We start from the raw sequence: 15,466 nt of genomic DNA, 5'->3' as shown, positions 1-15,466 counted from the left end.
AACAAAGGAGTATAGAAATTAAGGAAGTGGACAAGCATCCCAGCAAGGTATCCTGAAAAAGTTTTATGAAATTGCTCCCATGACTAAGAAAGGTAAAATCAGCACAGTGAATGGTTTATTTGCATCTTTTGAAGAAGGGAGGAGTTCTGAGAAATCACTGCAGTGACCTTGCATTTTGCCAAGGAAAAAAAAAAAAGTTAATACCCAAGAACAGCTATCAGGAAATAATGTGTTCCATAAATTAAAAAAAACCCAAACATTGTAATTGAGAACATTACCATTGTAATCACTTATCAGGACACAAAAGTTCTGAAAATTTCTGCCTAAAGGGCTGTATGATTTAGACATAAATAAGTTACACACATCCAACTATTTAAAATTAATATTTTTCAATGACCACAGATCCTAAGACTGTCCTCAGAAAATGTTCACCTACATGCCACAAGTTAATCCAAATTACAATTAAAAAAAAACAAATTCAAAATGTTGGATGTATCTGTGCAGGGTTTTGATCAAATCTTATGCAGCAAATTACCACAGTGAAGAAAATTATCAGAAATAGACTGTGAGGGTACAAATACACATGATGATAGTAGGCAGAAAGATACTCACTGAATCCTCGTCTTGAATCATCTGAACTAAATTATCAAGTACTGGAGTGAGATTTCTGAGGGAAGAAAAGTTAGGAAGATGATGAAATCAGCAGTTTCTCCTCATCCATTCTCTTGTTTTTTAGAAGAAAGAAAATCCTTACTTGGATTTCATGTTGTTAAAGTTTTTGCCTAATGCCAAATGTCTTATCGATCGGTTTTTACTAAGCCAGACTACAAGGGTTGAGAGGTCAGATTCTAGGCCTGTAAAGAATCAAATTAGATTAGGAATTAAAACACAGTTCCACAAAAGATCCAGACCAGATCCAATTACTGATGCTATATTCAAGTAATTATATCAGTGTACTAATTTCAAAAATGTGTGGAAAAATTTATCTTCTTCTATCTTTAAATATTTTTCTCATTAGTGTCTCTGCTTTTCTATGAGAATAAATGCCTTCTCTAAAATAAACCCTTTAAATCTCCATGCTAATCAGCTATTAAAGGCACCTCTCAGAAACACAGAAGAGAATTCAGTCCCTTATCCACAGTCCAACCACCCAAGGGTAGTTTCTCGCACTGTCAGGCAGAGTTTGAAGTTCCTTGGAGAATTCTGAAATCATGCTAATCACTATCTTAGTAGAGCTGTGTACCAACAATATTTCAAAGCCTTCAAAGGCCCGCAAAAAAGTTAACATAATACACTACAAATAAAATTACCTCAAAAACAAGGCAAATTTTATTCTACATCTAAGTAAAAGAAAATTAACTTTACTATTCCCAAGCTAGTTATGTATTTGAGGAGTCCACTAGCTAGATTACGGATTATTTAGAATTCAGATTCACAGCATAATTTAGATTTCAAATCTCTATCTTTATTTATAAAAATAAATCTTTTTGCCTAACTGGGCTGGATCTGTAGCTCTCACAGCTTTCCACTTGTCCATCCCACTCTTCTTAGACATTCCACTGTACTGGGAATCTGTTTCTGAAATACTTTTGCACTTGGATGATAGAGGGGCAAACACAGCAGGTGAATTCTTCCAGTTCATACATCTACACCTTGAATCTGCAAGATGAGAAGTGAGCTCATATTCCCAGGAATACCGGTGCTAGGAAACAGAGACTCCAAAGCAGAGATATTCCAAGACTTCTCCAAAGACTCAAGCAGGCCTTTTCTGACCTGAAACGCTTGACTTTTATCTCAAAATATTCCCCCTCAGCTTCATTCTGTATCAGACCTTTCCCTTTGTTCTTTCATTACACTTCCAATTCTCATTCAGCTTCTCATTTTCTTGTACTTAAACCTAATTTACTCTGGATCTAATATGAGCTTGGTGCCATTATTTTATTCTGCTCTGTTCCACTGATCTCAAACAAAAAACTTTTGAGGGTGCAGTTAGTCTTTTAATGTTTCTTAATAAGAGGTCTTGGTCTGAGACATTTCCATAAGCAACATGGCCAATAATCACAAAGCAAGAGCAACCATCCTTGCTTACACTCAGAGCTGAAACAAAAAGCATGTCTTGACTTGAACGAGCCTTCGTTCCTGTTCTATGTACTTACCATTGTCTGAAATATCTAGGCTGGTGATATTGTGTATTTCTGCTATGCATCCTTCCAAGACTTGTGCACCTCCAGATCTTAACTAGAGACAAAACATCATCCATTTTTGCAAACTAGTTATGGTTTCAAGATCACACAGAAGACAGTGGTAGGAGCTTTGTGAATACAGAAGGCACTAGCAGCAGCAAAAACAACAGCAACAGAAGAAGTTATAGACATCAAAATGACAGCCTCTGCACACATTCCTACTGTTCTTATCCTTGCTCTCAGTAGTTGCATACAAATGAGAAAAGGGACTCTCTCTTAAACTACCTCTCAGCCTTTAAATGGGGAAAATACTTAAGTGGTTAAACACAGCAAATCCTTTAATACTTGTGCTGGGGACTGAAGGACTGGGGTGAGCAGTGAGCATTCTTTACAAGAACAGCCCAGGACATTTCCAGTATCTGGTGATTAAAAAAAACAAACTTAGACCAGCCTATCAACCTGCAGCACTGGCACCCTTGAATTCCACTACAGTAAGGCCTTAGAGTGAACATCTTCTTCTAGCTCTTAGCAAAATGCTAAGGTGCCCAAAAGATAAGCAGGGGGCATACAAAAAAATCAAAAAAACCCCAAAAAACAAAAAAAACCACCCCACTCAATTAAATTATGCCTCCCTGTTGCTGAAAAGAAAATCCAAATAATCCAATTGTAAAACAGCCATAAAAGACAATAAACAAGAGAAAAGAGTAATATAGGCATTCTTAAGAAATAGCAATAAAAGAAAAAAAATTGCAACAGTAACAAAAATGCCTGGCTGCAAAGTATCAATTATGGTATTATTAATCTGAAATATTACATGACTATAAAAGAAATGTCAGGATTTAATGAAAAAACAATGAAATGTTCTAGGAGAAAACATCAACAGTAAGAATTAAAGAAATGAAATCTTACACACTTATTTACTAATGCTACTGAATTAACACAACTTTTTCTCTCCAAAGGAGCAAAAGCATTTTCTTTTTTTTTTTTTTTGCAGCTATTCACATTTATATAAGGTGCATTTCTCTTTATAAACATCTTCCAGTAAAAGATTTTAGCTAAAGTGGGAAAAAATTATATGGAAATTTTATTTTTACATTTTCTATCTCCATGTTATTTGCTTCAAAAATAATGGAAAGCTTTTTCAAACCTCTTCAAAGCTTTTTCACCTCCTGGGCATAAAAACCTTCACCTCCTATGTAAAAATTTACTTAGTTCACTTACTTGGGTAAATATCCTGATTCTACTTGCTCATATTTCTGTGGACCATCAACTTTTATGCATGCTATAATTAAAGGGCCACAAATGCCTTCTAGAAGCATTTTTTAAATAAAGACTTGATTTGGTACTTTTTTGAAAGTTTGAGGTATGTGATGGGTTAACAAGCAGCTGAATAATTTGACCTGAGTATTTGGAGAATGCTGGTCAAAGATAACACCTAAATCATAAATCACATGAGATTTATGTGTGATAAATGTATGAGAAGTACGGAACGTAAGGCACATTTCCTCCTCTCCATAAATCACAGCCTGCCTATCCCTCACCTCATCCTCTCAATAAGTTGTCACATTACAGGCTGCATTCGGGCCAGAAGTGCTACAAATTTAACTCAACTTTATTTTAGTAAGAGCATTTATAGCATTTTCTGTATGAAAGCCAAAGTCATTCAGTTTTGCTTTGTGGTGCTCTCTCAGTGTGGCTCACCACAAGACAACCATTTCACACAGAGTGTCATATCTACTATTGCAGAATCTATGGATGTTGCAGATCATACATGGAACTGGATTGGTTGTTGGTAGGGTAAAGTTCTATACACTAAAATTATACTCACAATAGAATCCAAATGCTTATGGCTATATATACTTTGAGGGCTGAAGTGGACAATTTTTCAGGAGTAGCTTTCAATCTTTTACCAGATAACTCTACATTCAAGATTTTAAATATATAAACATTTCCTGAGCACAAATGGTGATATCTATCTGATCTGAAAGTGGCAAAACCTCCACTTTTAGGATCACAATTTGCTGCACCTGTGTTAAAATATTATGCACATAAATAAATATATATATATATATATATATAAATATAAAAGCAGAGATGAATTGAAGTGCTGCTTGTCAATGTGGTCTTTGATACTGACAAAAAGACCCTCTGCAACACCTTCTAAATGACATACTTCTGAGACTACAAAGAAAAAGCTCTTATCAGAAAATGAAGAATAACCCTTCTACAATTAAAAATGCCAAGTGCGTTCAAAGCTATGAGGTACTAACATGGGAAGGGCAAACAAAGCTGGTTACTGATTTAACAATTAAGGTAAAGCATGGAGGGTACTTACACAGTGACCAAGCTAAGGGAAGCAGAAGGGAAAAGAGTGAAATACATCAGTGCTGAGCAGGTAGAAATAAAAATGTAATTTTCATAGTAAAAAATAATTTAAAAAAAACCCAACCAAACAAGCAATAGAAAATTATTAAGCTTGGAGATAATCTACCAGAAAATTATGGCTGCAAATGAAAAATGGTGGGAGAGGGAAGGAACACAGATTTATCCTTCCATACTTGAGTACAGCTTGCCTGATGCAGGAAAGAAGAGGCCAAAGCTGAAGCATCAGCTTTATAGCCCCCTAGCAGTGTGTGCTTGCAGGAACTGGGAGTAGTGGTGACTGGCTCCAAGCTTCCCACCGCTCTCTTTCCAGGTGTAGATTACCCTGCCCAGATCCCAGAGGGTCAGGGAGAGGTGGAGCAGAATCCAGAGGTGCTGAGCCCATTGAGAGCACTCCCAGCTGCTGGCACATCAACTTCCTTGCTGGTGGAAGCATAACTTCTTTCCAAAGCACATGAGAATGGATAAAGCTCAGTGATTGGGGAAAAGAAAATGTTAAGGGAAGGATCTAAGGAAGTGCTGTCAATTTGGCAGGACCAGCTACGGGAATGCAACACTGAGCTGGGCAGGATTTCTTCCTTTCTGTCACAAGAGTCAGCCACAACCACCAAGTGCTTTGGTGTCCAATAAATCTCATTGCTCCTTGAAGGGCTCTTTCACATCCCATCCTGGGTGTTATTTCATGAAATGGTAATATTTTCCCTCCTGTCAACCCTTGTTGATTTATATTCTAATTTATACTCTCATTACTTATATTTACGTTTTATTGATTTATTCATTTAAGGCTATGATCATAGGACTTAATTTTTATTACATTAATTGCTCCACCCTTTTCCTTCCTTCCTCTGAAAGATAAATTATCATCCATGTGATCCCTCTACTCAGAAGTCAGAAGCATATGTACTGGATTGAAAGCTTTTCTATTTGGAATTTACAAGTAGTTCTCTTCAAAGCAATAATATTTTACAAAAAGTCTAAAATATCAGAAACTATGATATGCATTCACAATTATTTGGGTTTTTTTCTTCATAAGGAATTCTGTGCACATTTCAAAAGCAATTGACCACAAACCTAAAGGCAAGGATTACTGCACTTGAACATGGCTATCAATATTGTATATTTTCTACCTAAAGAGGAACCACTGTATTTGCAGGTACTTCTGGAACAGTTAATACTCAAAGGGCCTTGGAAATATCTAACAAATGGGAAGCTTTCTTTGCAGCTTAAAAAACAAGTAAGTCAGAGAAGGCCTGAGCCTAAACTGGTTCATGTTGGTTTTGGCAAGAGTCCACCACCCAGTTCTCTACAAAATGACTTTGCCTCAAGTGGCTTCCCAGGGTTGTGTCTGATCATTTCAAATTCTGCTTTAACCACGCAGGAATCACCCAGCAAGAGTATGGGCAATCCTGGGAAACAGGGTGCACAGCAAAGAACAGGGAAGCAAGAGGAAACAAGATCAGGAGAATCAGTTGCCACAATTGTTCTTACTTATTCTTGAGGCCACTTTTACAGTGCATCTTATGGTAATAACTCTTACCAAAGTACCTTATTGGCTTGAATTGATTAATTGATTAAGAAAATAGAATTTCTCCCAGGATTAAAAAGCAAACCTGCAGAAGAGGAAGCATGCCTTCTTCAGTTCTGAAGGAAGACAGTCCAACCACAGACATGCCTTCAGGGCATGCAGCTTCCTTAGAGCCATTCAAATTTGGGCACCTTGGAAAATCCTGCTGCTAATCACATCACCAAAGAGCAGAAGCTGCCAAGCATCCAACAGGCTGGCTCAGTGTGTAGTACAGCTACACTGCAAGGAGGATTTTGCTAGTTAGGTACTTTGAACCTCTGTGCTCATTATTTAGGATGCTGTAACACACATCCTAACTTTTACCATCACCGCTTCTCCGAGTTCTACCTTTCTCATAACTTTTGACTAGGAGGAAGAATATCTTGCCCTGTGGATTTCACAGGAACTCTAAAGGCTTGTCATTGCACATTTTGAACACATCCTGATAAATATTCCTTACCTCACAGCTACTGAGGTCTAAAGACACCTCCTTCAGATTGTGATTGCAAGCCAGGCCTAATAAAAGCGCTCTGAAAAAGATCAATTTTAGAACTGTTTTTAAAAAAAATAAAGGGCAGCTTTACATCATCATCGAAGTGATCACAAGTTAATACATCTATAAGGCAAAGATTAATTTCAAAACAACACCAGCTGAGCAGTTATTTCTTAAATGACAATGGCAGCACAAGCCTGCCACATTCAGAACACTCCAGGAGCTTCAAAAACTGCAGGGATGCAAGGCTAATGAAGAAACTAAAGTTAATGCACAATCAACATTTAATAAAATTCATCAGATATAAATTTTCTGGAACATTTGCTTTCAAAGAGCACCAAATGGTCATAACTGGAGTGCTCTGTCATACAACCATACAAACTCTCTGATTTTCCAAAAATCTAGGAAAAAATTAGGTTTTTAAAGTAACGGAAGATACTATGCCGGCATTTCAGTCAGGCACAATCCCTGTAACACTCAGAGGCTGGAGCATGCTCCAGTATCACAAAATTCTCTGAGTCCACAACCCAACAAGTATTTATAGACTTCAAAATTATACCCCTGTGCAATGGTATCCTTTGCCTTTAGGCAGACTGGCAGACACGTGAAATTATGACTAATTATGATTTTTATAAATCCACTTTTAAAGTCTTACAGAAGTCTGTTTCCACATCTAAAAGTTAGTGTTAATATCACATTTATATTAATACCGTCAAATCAGAAAGCACAACAGTATGTGTAATAGAGAAGGAACAAACAAAATCTGTGTATACCTTCTAACATCTACAGAATAGATGCAGCTTTGAATTAATAATTCAACAGAGAAACAGAAGGACTTCCTTCTCCAACTTCATTTCAGCCAAAAGCAGCTAACCAAGTGACTAATGCATGCAGAAAAAAGCCAACCCCTTCTGATAAGCCATTTGTCTTCACACTTGCTATGCAAGTAGTGTGTCAAAGCAACATTTGAAATGTGTGTGCCTTGGGCAGGTTTTCATTTAAACCTATTTATATCTCCTGCCCTGCAGGTACAATCAGACCTTCCCTATTAACAAAGGCAAATGTCTTGTGCTTATTTACTTAAGCTATTAATATATGAGGAGGGGCAAGGTGGGGGAGAAGTGAAAGTTCTGCAACAGTTATCACTAATTTTTAGATGATTTTGTCTAACTTTCTTACCCAGACATGTTTTTTGTTCAGTCAGTCTGGCTGCTGGTAAGTTTGCAGAGCTTCCTAAACATTTCCAGGAAATAAAAAAATACAGTGCAAACATAAAAGAAGTGCAGATTAAAAAAGACACACAGTGTACACTTCACAGGACACTTCAGTTGTACACTTTTGTGTACACAAGTGTACACTGCTTCAGTTGTACACTTTCCACAGGAAGGAAAAAAAAGGTTTTTTTCTACTAACCTCTTCCTTATAAATTCAACTAAGAAAATCCCCTTATTTCTCAATTCTTTGTCATGAAAAAATCACCAGCCTTCAAAGGGCCTGAAGCCAGACATCTTATACTTACACTTGGCCACTATGTTTAAATCACACACATGGCAACACATGGAGAGGTCTTACCAACTGTGCATGATGCAGAATGCAAGAATTGGCCTTGTAATTAGCATTTGCATGAGAAGCGTATCAGAAACTTGTCTTGTTACAGCACTGACAGATCAAAATACAATTTTTGGCAATGTCTGTAAAATTCAACAAAAATGCCAACTTACACTTCAACAAGGACAAGAATACAAACTGCCTCCATTAAAAAATGGTGAAAAAAAGAGTGAGCTGCAAATGGAACATTAACTATACCTATGTCCAAGACATACCCTCTCTCCACCCACCACATGGCATCTGCATAGTACAGCTTTATCAGCAAACCTACTCCCTGAAAGGCTTGATTTACACTGTCCAAGCAAGTTCATGTCCTTCACAAACTGCACTGATTAATCTTTAAACTCACTGAGTTAGCACATGCAATTAAACATACCACAACTCTAAAGCTAAAGGAAGACTATAAAACAACCAAATAACAATTAATTAGGGGAATTTGGGACCCAGGATGTCAGGTATTTGCATTTTATCTATCTCCTTTTTCTCTAGGCAGGATTGATCTTGAATCATACATTCAACTTGGTGACCTCTGGTTCATGGACACAAACCAGGAACTTCTTCCTTGTCACTGGACAGCTCCAACTCCAAATGATTTTTTACATATGCTAATGAATGATGCCAGGAAAGTGCTATTATGATACCATAGTTTTAATTTTTTTTCTTCCTGGAGCCATCTATCATGTACTCTTCAGCTTTGGCAATGACAAATAAGTCTGCCTGAAAAAAAAAAATGTTTCTATCTTCTTGTGTTTAATCAACACTGGATCTTGATGGCTCTGGAGATTTGTAATTCTTGCAGTTAAGAACAAAAGGCTAAGCAGCTGTCCCACAATACAGTGGGACATCCTCAGTCTTTTTAACACCAGATTAACTTCCACAGGACATTTTTGAAGTGGATTAGTCAAACCGTGTAGGGTTGGAGAGGTAAAGCAAGGTGTCCTGCAGATGAAAGTCCTCTGTAGTGTTGTGACACACTCAGCTCAAACTGAATGAAAAATTTAGGTCAGAGAAAAAGCCCATCACAGAAATTACCAAAAAGTACTAACAGCGTCTGTCCTATCTCCCAGGCAGAGGTGAATGCTGTCACCAGAATAAAAGCAGTCCAGGACAAAATACCAGACAGCTGAGAGGCTCTGAGACCATTCACGTCCAGCTGGACTTTTCCCTTCCTTGGAGCTTTCTGTGCTAGTGAAAGAGCTTTCTGCTCTCAGCTCATCCTACACTCCCCATCATTGCCTCTTTACTTCCACCAACACCAGTCGAGCAAGTAACTCCCTCCAACCCAATTCAGTCAAATTGAGCCAGATTATCTTAAATATTAGCAGAAGCAGTATTTTTGCTAATTCATATTTTGACTGAAAAGGAGTAGGATGATACCATTTGCTACCCAGCTGGCAGGCATAGGGTCACAAGTTTTGGGATAAATTTATCCTAACATCTTTCATGAGCACAGGCAATTGTACAGCACTCACCTGCTCAGATTCCTCATACCATACAAGATACTCAACATGACAAGAAGAGAACCTAATAAACCTTAATGTTTGGTGCTTCTCACCTTTTCTAATCTCTGGGGATATATTCAAATGTTCCACAGTATTCTCTTTTTCCTGTCAAACCAATACTGTCTTCTGTAGTAGTCACATCCATCCTTGTTTTCCTTTCCTGCTGCCCTCCACCATAGGATCAATAGCTCTAAATTAATCAGAGTCAACCATGTTTCAAATAAATCACCTTCTCTTTGAAAACATATCTGTACCACAACTTCCTAATACTGGCAAAGTCTAAACAAGCACAACAACAACCAAGAGCATCACATAGAACAAAGTTAAAGGTCAGAGCTAAAATGGCTCCTGCAGTTGAATATGGATTTCAATCCAGTACATCTCACTTAACCATCAGGCTCTTCTTGGAGGTGCCAAGCAACAAGACAAGAGGCCACAGGCAAAAACTGAAGCACAGGAAGTTCCACCTGAGCATGAGGAAGAACTTCTTTACTGTGAGGGTGACCATGCACAGGAACAGGTTTCCCTGAGATGTTGTGGAGTCTTCCCCACTGGAGATACTCAAGAACTATCTGGATGCAACCCTGTGCCATGTGCTGTAGGATAACCCTGCTTGAGCAGGGAGGTTGAACCAAATGACCCACTGTGGTCCCTCCCAACCTGACCCATTCTGTGATTCTGTGATATTGTACTGCTTTCTTCAGTACTGACCTGCATCAAGAAAAAAAACTCCAAAACCACATACATTACTTTTTCTTCTGTTGCTCTTGTCACTCTTCCCTCCCTTAGCTTCCTCCAGAGTGTATCAAAACATTTCCATCCCATTCTCACTAACTACTCTTTATATCCCACATCTCCAATTTTGCCATTAACTCCTGTGTGGCAAGCACATTTCTCTCCCTCTCAGGGTTTTCATAGAGGTGCACAGAGAGAAATGAAAGAGAAAACAATTTCTATTTCTGCTCCTTGTTTTTCCTATGTGGAATGTGTTTGGAGAATTGTTTACCTGGAATGAGTGCTTGATTGGATTCTGGTGAGGATTGTTTGAGCCTGATGGCCAATCCAATCCAGCTGTGGCTGGACTCTTGAGAGAGGGTCACGAGTTGTGTGAGAGTTAGAGTCAGAGAAAGTAGTATGTAGTTTTAGTATCCTCCTTTTATATAGTATATTGATGTATTTTAGCATAGTTATAATAAATAATTCAGCCTTCTGAACTGAGTCAGACATCGTCATTTCTTCCCATTGGGTTCGCCTGCATTTACAATACTCCTGTCCTTTAGATACTCCCCATTCCCCTTCCCCTCAGCAGGCAGGCTCCCAACAATACGAGGATACCTCTATGAACCTACATCCATATTAAGATTGCGAAATTGGTAGTGAATGTGTGTCTACATGTCTGCTATGGATAAGGTTATGTATACTTTAACACATATTAGGAAGATGACACTTTGAAAAGAGCCCTTTCTTTAATTAAGTCAAACAAAACACCAGTATTCTGCCAGAATCACAGAATAGCCTATCTAGACTAGAACTATCTCTCTAGGCCTATCTTGACTTTAAAACACACTTTTATATTTCATGTCTGAAAATTCCACCACAGTTCAAATCCAGACACGTCACAAGAAGGGTGACAGTGCTTCACAATTTCCCTCAGCCTATAGAACCTGTTAGTCACAGGCTGGGGGACATGCAAGAAGACTCATTTCACTCAGCATTCCTGGAAACAGCTGCCATTGTCTCCTCCCCTGAAAGGAGAACGTAGCTCTGTGCAATAGGTTTCTCCTCCCAAACACTGCAACAGGCTCTGTTTCATTATGACTGTTGCAATAATGCAGTCCCAAAGGAGTGGTGCTCACACAAGCCTGTAATCCCATTTCACTGTGGAGCAGTTTTGTTCATAAGCCACAAAGAAAGAAATATATCCCAAAAAATGCTGACAGAAGCTAAACAACTGTGACATTCCCAGAGCAAAAAATATTATTAATAGCCTCAACTGTGAGATGGAAAGAACATTTTATGAATGTGTGACCATCACAAAACTCATTCTTCTAACATCAATAATGTACAATGGGGAAAAAAAAGAAGAAAGCAAAATTCTTTCCCCTTCCTTTTTAATATGAGGTACTCATATAACAACAATGCAAACTAGTTTTTAGGCACAGGAGAAAATGAAATTAAATTCTTACTTTAGAGGCTCAGGAGGGAGTTTAGTTCCTGAAAGGTTAATCTGCATCAAAGCAAGTGAGCTGCTGAAAAACTGTTTGAAGGAGGGAGGGACTTCTTTTCCTTTTCTGTAAGTAAACAAATTCATTAAGAAGTAGCATTTAGACACTCCTCATTCCAATAAATAGTGAACGCAAGCCATCAGAAATGCAATGATCTTTTGCGGTTTAATTGCTCTACTTTCAGCAGTTCTGTAATCAGTGGCTCTCAATTAGCTTAGAATTATAATGTCATCAAAATGTTGATTCAACAAACAATCCTCACAACTGCACTGCTGCACACAAGACATTACTATCTACCTCCTGTTTGGTGAATTACAAAGAATGATCATTTAGGTCTGGTTAATAGAGAACATACTTACATCTCACAAGCAGATCAAACAGGACATGAACAAAACCCTGAAATTGCTTTTTCACCACTAGAAATAATTACTCAATGCTAGAATACCTTAGCATCAATTAGGTGTCATCTCTGATAAGGACCCAAGACTTCAATCTGAAGAAAATGGAAGCTAATATTTCCTACAATGCAAGTACTCTAAAAAGTAAATGTTCAATCTCAAATACTTTCAAGGGGAGTTCCTCCCAGAAGAAGACAAAACAGGAAAAAAAGCATTTATAAATGTCACCAAATAATGAAAAATACAAAATTTAAAAATCACATACAAAGAGGAATCAAGTCAGCCAGACTTCAAAGCGTGATGCTATGCCCTTTATAGACAAAATATATATACAAACCTTCTGCTGCATCAGTACCACACAAACAGATATTACACAAGGTACCTTACTTTATAAACCTTTAACAAACAGCAGAAAGGGAAAGAAAATAATTTGCTATAGATTAAATAGTATCTGCTTCATCGAGCACTAAGACTTCTGAGGCTTTTTTTAAAAAGTCTTAGATTTATTCTTAAAAAGAAGGGTGCTACATGTGCGCAAAAAATTATAAACCAAAATACTGCAGGAGTTGAGGGTAAGGACATTTAAATTGTACCTGTGAGAAAACAGAGTCCTTGAGAGGCTAAGAACAGCTAGATGCTGAAGACATCCACGAAGGAGGGCTCCACAAACCTGGTTCAAAAAAAGGGCAAATCATATTACTTTATATTAACCCAAAAGTACGTAGGGATAGAACATGGGGAAGGATTCCTTAGCATTGAAATAGCAACAAAAATGGTCTTTACCATATCTAGTGCACACTCCGTGTTGGATAAATCCAGGTGAACAAGGGCATTTGGCTGGGCCAAAAAATTGTACAGGCTCTATAATTATTTGACAGAAAGAAAAACAGGTATTAATTTTTATATTATGACAACTATTACTGGATCACTCCCTTCATTGCATTTTCAGCTTTTACTATAAAATCACCTGAAACTTCACTTCATCAATATAACCTGTTTTATTTTTGCAGGCTATCCTTTTTTTAAAAGAGTGGGAAAATGGAGCTCAGACTACACTTACCCAAAACGTCGCTTAAAGCACAGATCTTGAGTTATTGCATTTAACTTTCACAGCAGATGATAATTAATTAAGATGATAATTAAACAAAGATTTGTGATGTCACTCAGATTGCTGTTACATTTCAGAAAGGTTAATTGATTCATAAGTTAAAGCCAGACCCTTTAAACATGAAGGAAGCTACTAATTTGCACCTGAAGTCCATGGCTGGTTCTTAATATCAGCTGCACATTACAGGTTTAAGAGAGAATATAGAACCAGTAACAAGATTTTAACATTGATGGCTTCAGCAATGCCTAGAATATGTCATGTAAATGTTAGCATATGTAAAACATCTTACTATACAGTGTTTCATTTTGGGCTCTTTTTAGTCTCAGAGGGCAACACAGAAAGATAAAAGTGTGACCTAGTTCAGAGAAAAGTGGAAAGCTCAATTCCACATGAAATCCAGCCAAACAGTGCACACTTAACATTTCTAAAATAGATCCATCTTCCCAAAAATTAGGTCATTTCGCTCCTATAACTACAATGCAAGAGAGGGCCTCACTTGAAAAAATTTCTGTGCTTTCCTAGGATTTATTTTAATTGCTAAATAACAGGATTTCCTTGCTCCTGTTAGAAAACTGATTCCACAGATTAAGAGACCTCAGTATTAATAATCTTTATCTGTGAACCATCCCTCAGACAAGCTAAGAAAAGCCCCACTTTCTGCATTTATCTCTTAAAATATTGTAGGTAGACCTTAGGGTTTTTTAAACACTGCCTAGCAAAGACTTATTACATTTTATTTTACCTTTTGTTTTTACATTATTTACTATGTTATTCTCTCAGAGTAATTCACTGTGTGTTTTTACTTACATTTAACTATTTATTTGCTACCTTTAAAACCCTGTTGTCCCACTGACCTTTTCACCTCATGACTGAAAAGCCTAGTTCCCTGAATATGCTGATGAATCTGCAAGTAAGATATGTGAAAAAGTCATAAAGTCATATCTGACTGCACTTTAAATTATGAGCTTGGTTGACCGTAGTTTTGCATCTTCTAGATGTTCAACACTTAGAATTCAAAACTTGACAGTTGCAACTTTTGATGTGAAAGTGAAATGCAAATGTAGCAGTCAAAAATTGAATATATACAAATTGAGAAGAAAATGGATTTCGTTACAGAGGAAATAGAGCTCCACATTCATGGTAATTAATAAAGTGAACAAAGGAGTCTAAAAAATAATTACATTCTTCAAAGAATCATGGGTTTCAACAGCACATGTCGAGGAGGTGCACAAATTTATTTACACAAAAATATTGAAAAACAGAAATTAATTCTTTACAAGTCAAAAGAAATAATTTGCTTCCAACCTTCCAATGAAAAATTTGTAATGCTCTTATCATTAAAAAGATGATGAGGGCTTTTTAATGGCATTTTGTCACTTTCAAACAGAACTCAGAGAGAATGGTAAGTTCACTGAAAAACAGTGGTATCCTTGCTCTTTTCTCATGTATCAGCAAAAGCCAAAGACTAAAGGCATGAACTAAAATTATGTGGATCTGTTTTTAGTTGTGTGAGGTAGGTTCTCTGACTTTATACCAAAGAATGGAAACAAAACTGTTATCTTCTATCCCTACTAAAGCTGTACAGAAATAAAGGCCAAAAAGGTTCTACACCAAAAGGTTTTTGCCTTTCTCTCAACTGTGAATTAAAACATGCATTCATTATCTCCCCGGTGAGAGCAGAGCGCTTACTGAGAGATCATCTCCGCGGAGCGCGTTCCCTGAGAGGTCGAGATAGACGAGCGTGTTGGCGATCAGCGGGTTGGCACTCAGTGACTGGGAAAGGCTGTTCACCCCTGCCAAAAAAGAGGTCACAACTCAACTGAGACAGCTCCACACAAAACTGGCCCAGAGCCTGCAAGTGCACAATTTCAGTGAACACAGCACACACAAATGTTTAATGACCTCCTATTGCCATCACTGCACAGCAGCTGAAGAATTCAGATCACCAGGCAGACAGGAGACCTTTCCCTGACACAGCATGCCCAGTTCCACATGGACCATGC

The 15,466-nt window shown here is 37.6% G+C and overlaps 1 protein-coding gene across 6 annotated transcripts in view; it reads right to left on the bottom strand.

Moving 5' to 3' along the window:
- The window catches only part of CARMIL1 (capping protein regulator and myosin 1 linker 1), a 194,785-nt gene that overhangs the window by 66,667 nt on the left and 112,652 nt on the right, over positions 1 to 15,466 (bottom strand). For 3 of the 6 annotated variants that reach the window (XM_021528664.3, XM_021528667.3, XM_021528669.3), the window contains exons 13-21: positions 15,153 to 15,256; positions 13,139 to 13,216; positions 12,949 to 13,025; positions 11,919 to 12,023; positions 6,590 to 6,659; positions 4,519 to 4,530; positions 2,157 to 2,238; positions 755 to 854; positions 613 to 667 (exon numbers count right to left, since the gene is read on the bottom strand). In XM_021528664.3, the coding sequence (XP_021384339.1) occupies positions 613 to 667; positions 755 to 854; positions 2,157 to 2,238; positions 4,519 to 4,530; positions 6,590 to 6,659; positions 11,919 to 12,023; positions 12,949 to 13,025; positions 13,139 to 13,216; positions 15,153 to 15,256 (683 nt within the window). The remainder of the gene's footprint in view (positions 1 to 612; positions 668 to 754; positions 855 to 2,156; positions 2,239 to 4,518; positions 4,531 to 6,589; positions 6,660 to 11,918; positions 12,024 to 12,948; positions 13,026 to 13,138; positions 13,217 to 15,152; positions 15,257 to 15,466) is intronic. The other 3 variants (XM_021528666.3, XM_021528668.3, XM_021528671.3) reach the window with 1 other exon arrangement.

This window comes from Lonchura striata, chromosome 1 (genome assembly GCF_046129695.1).
Source record: "Lonchura striata isolate bLonStr1 chromosome 1, bLonStr1.mat, whole genome shotgun sequence".
NCBI lineage: Eukaryota > Metazoa > Chordata > Aves > Passeriformes > Estrildidae > Lonchura > Lonchura striata.
Note: the sequence above shows the minus strand (reverse complement) of the source record. Positions and strands in the feature narration are given on the sequence as shown.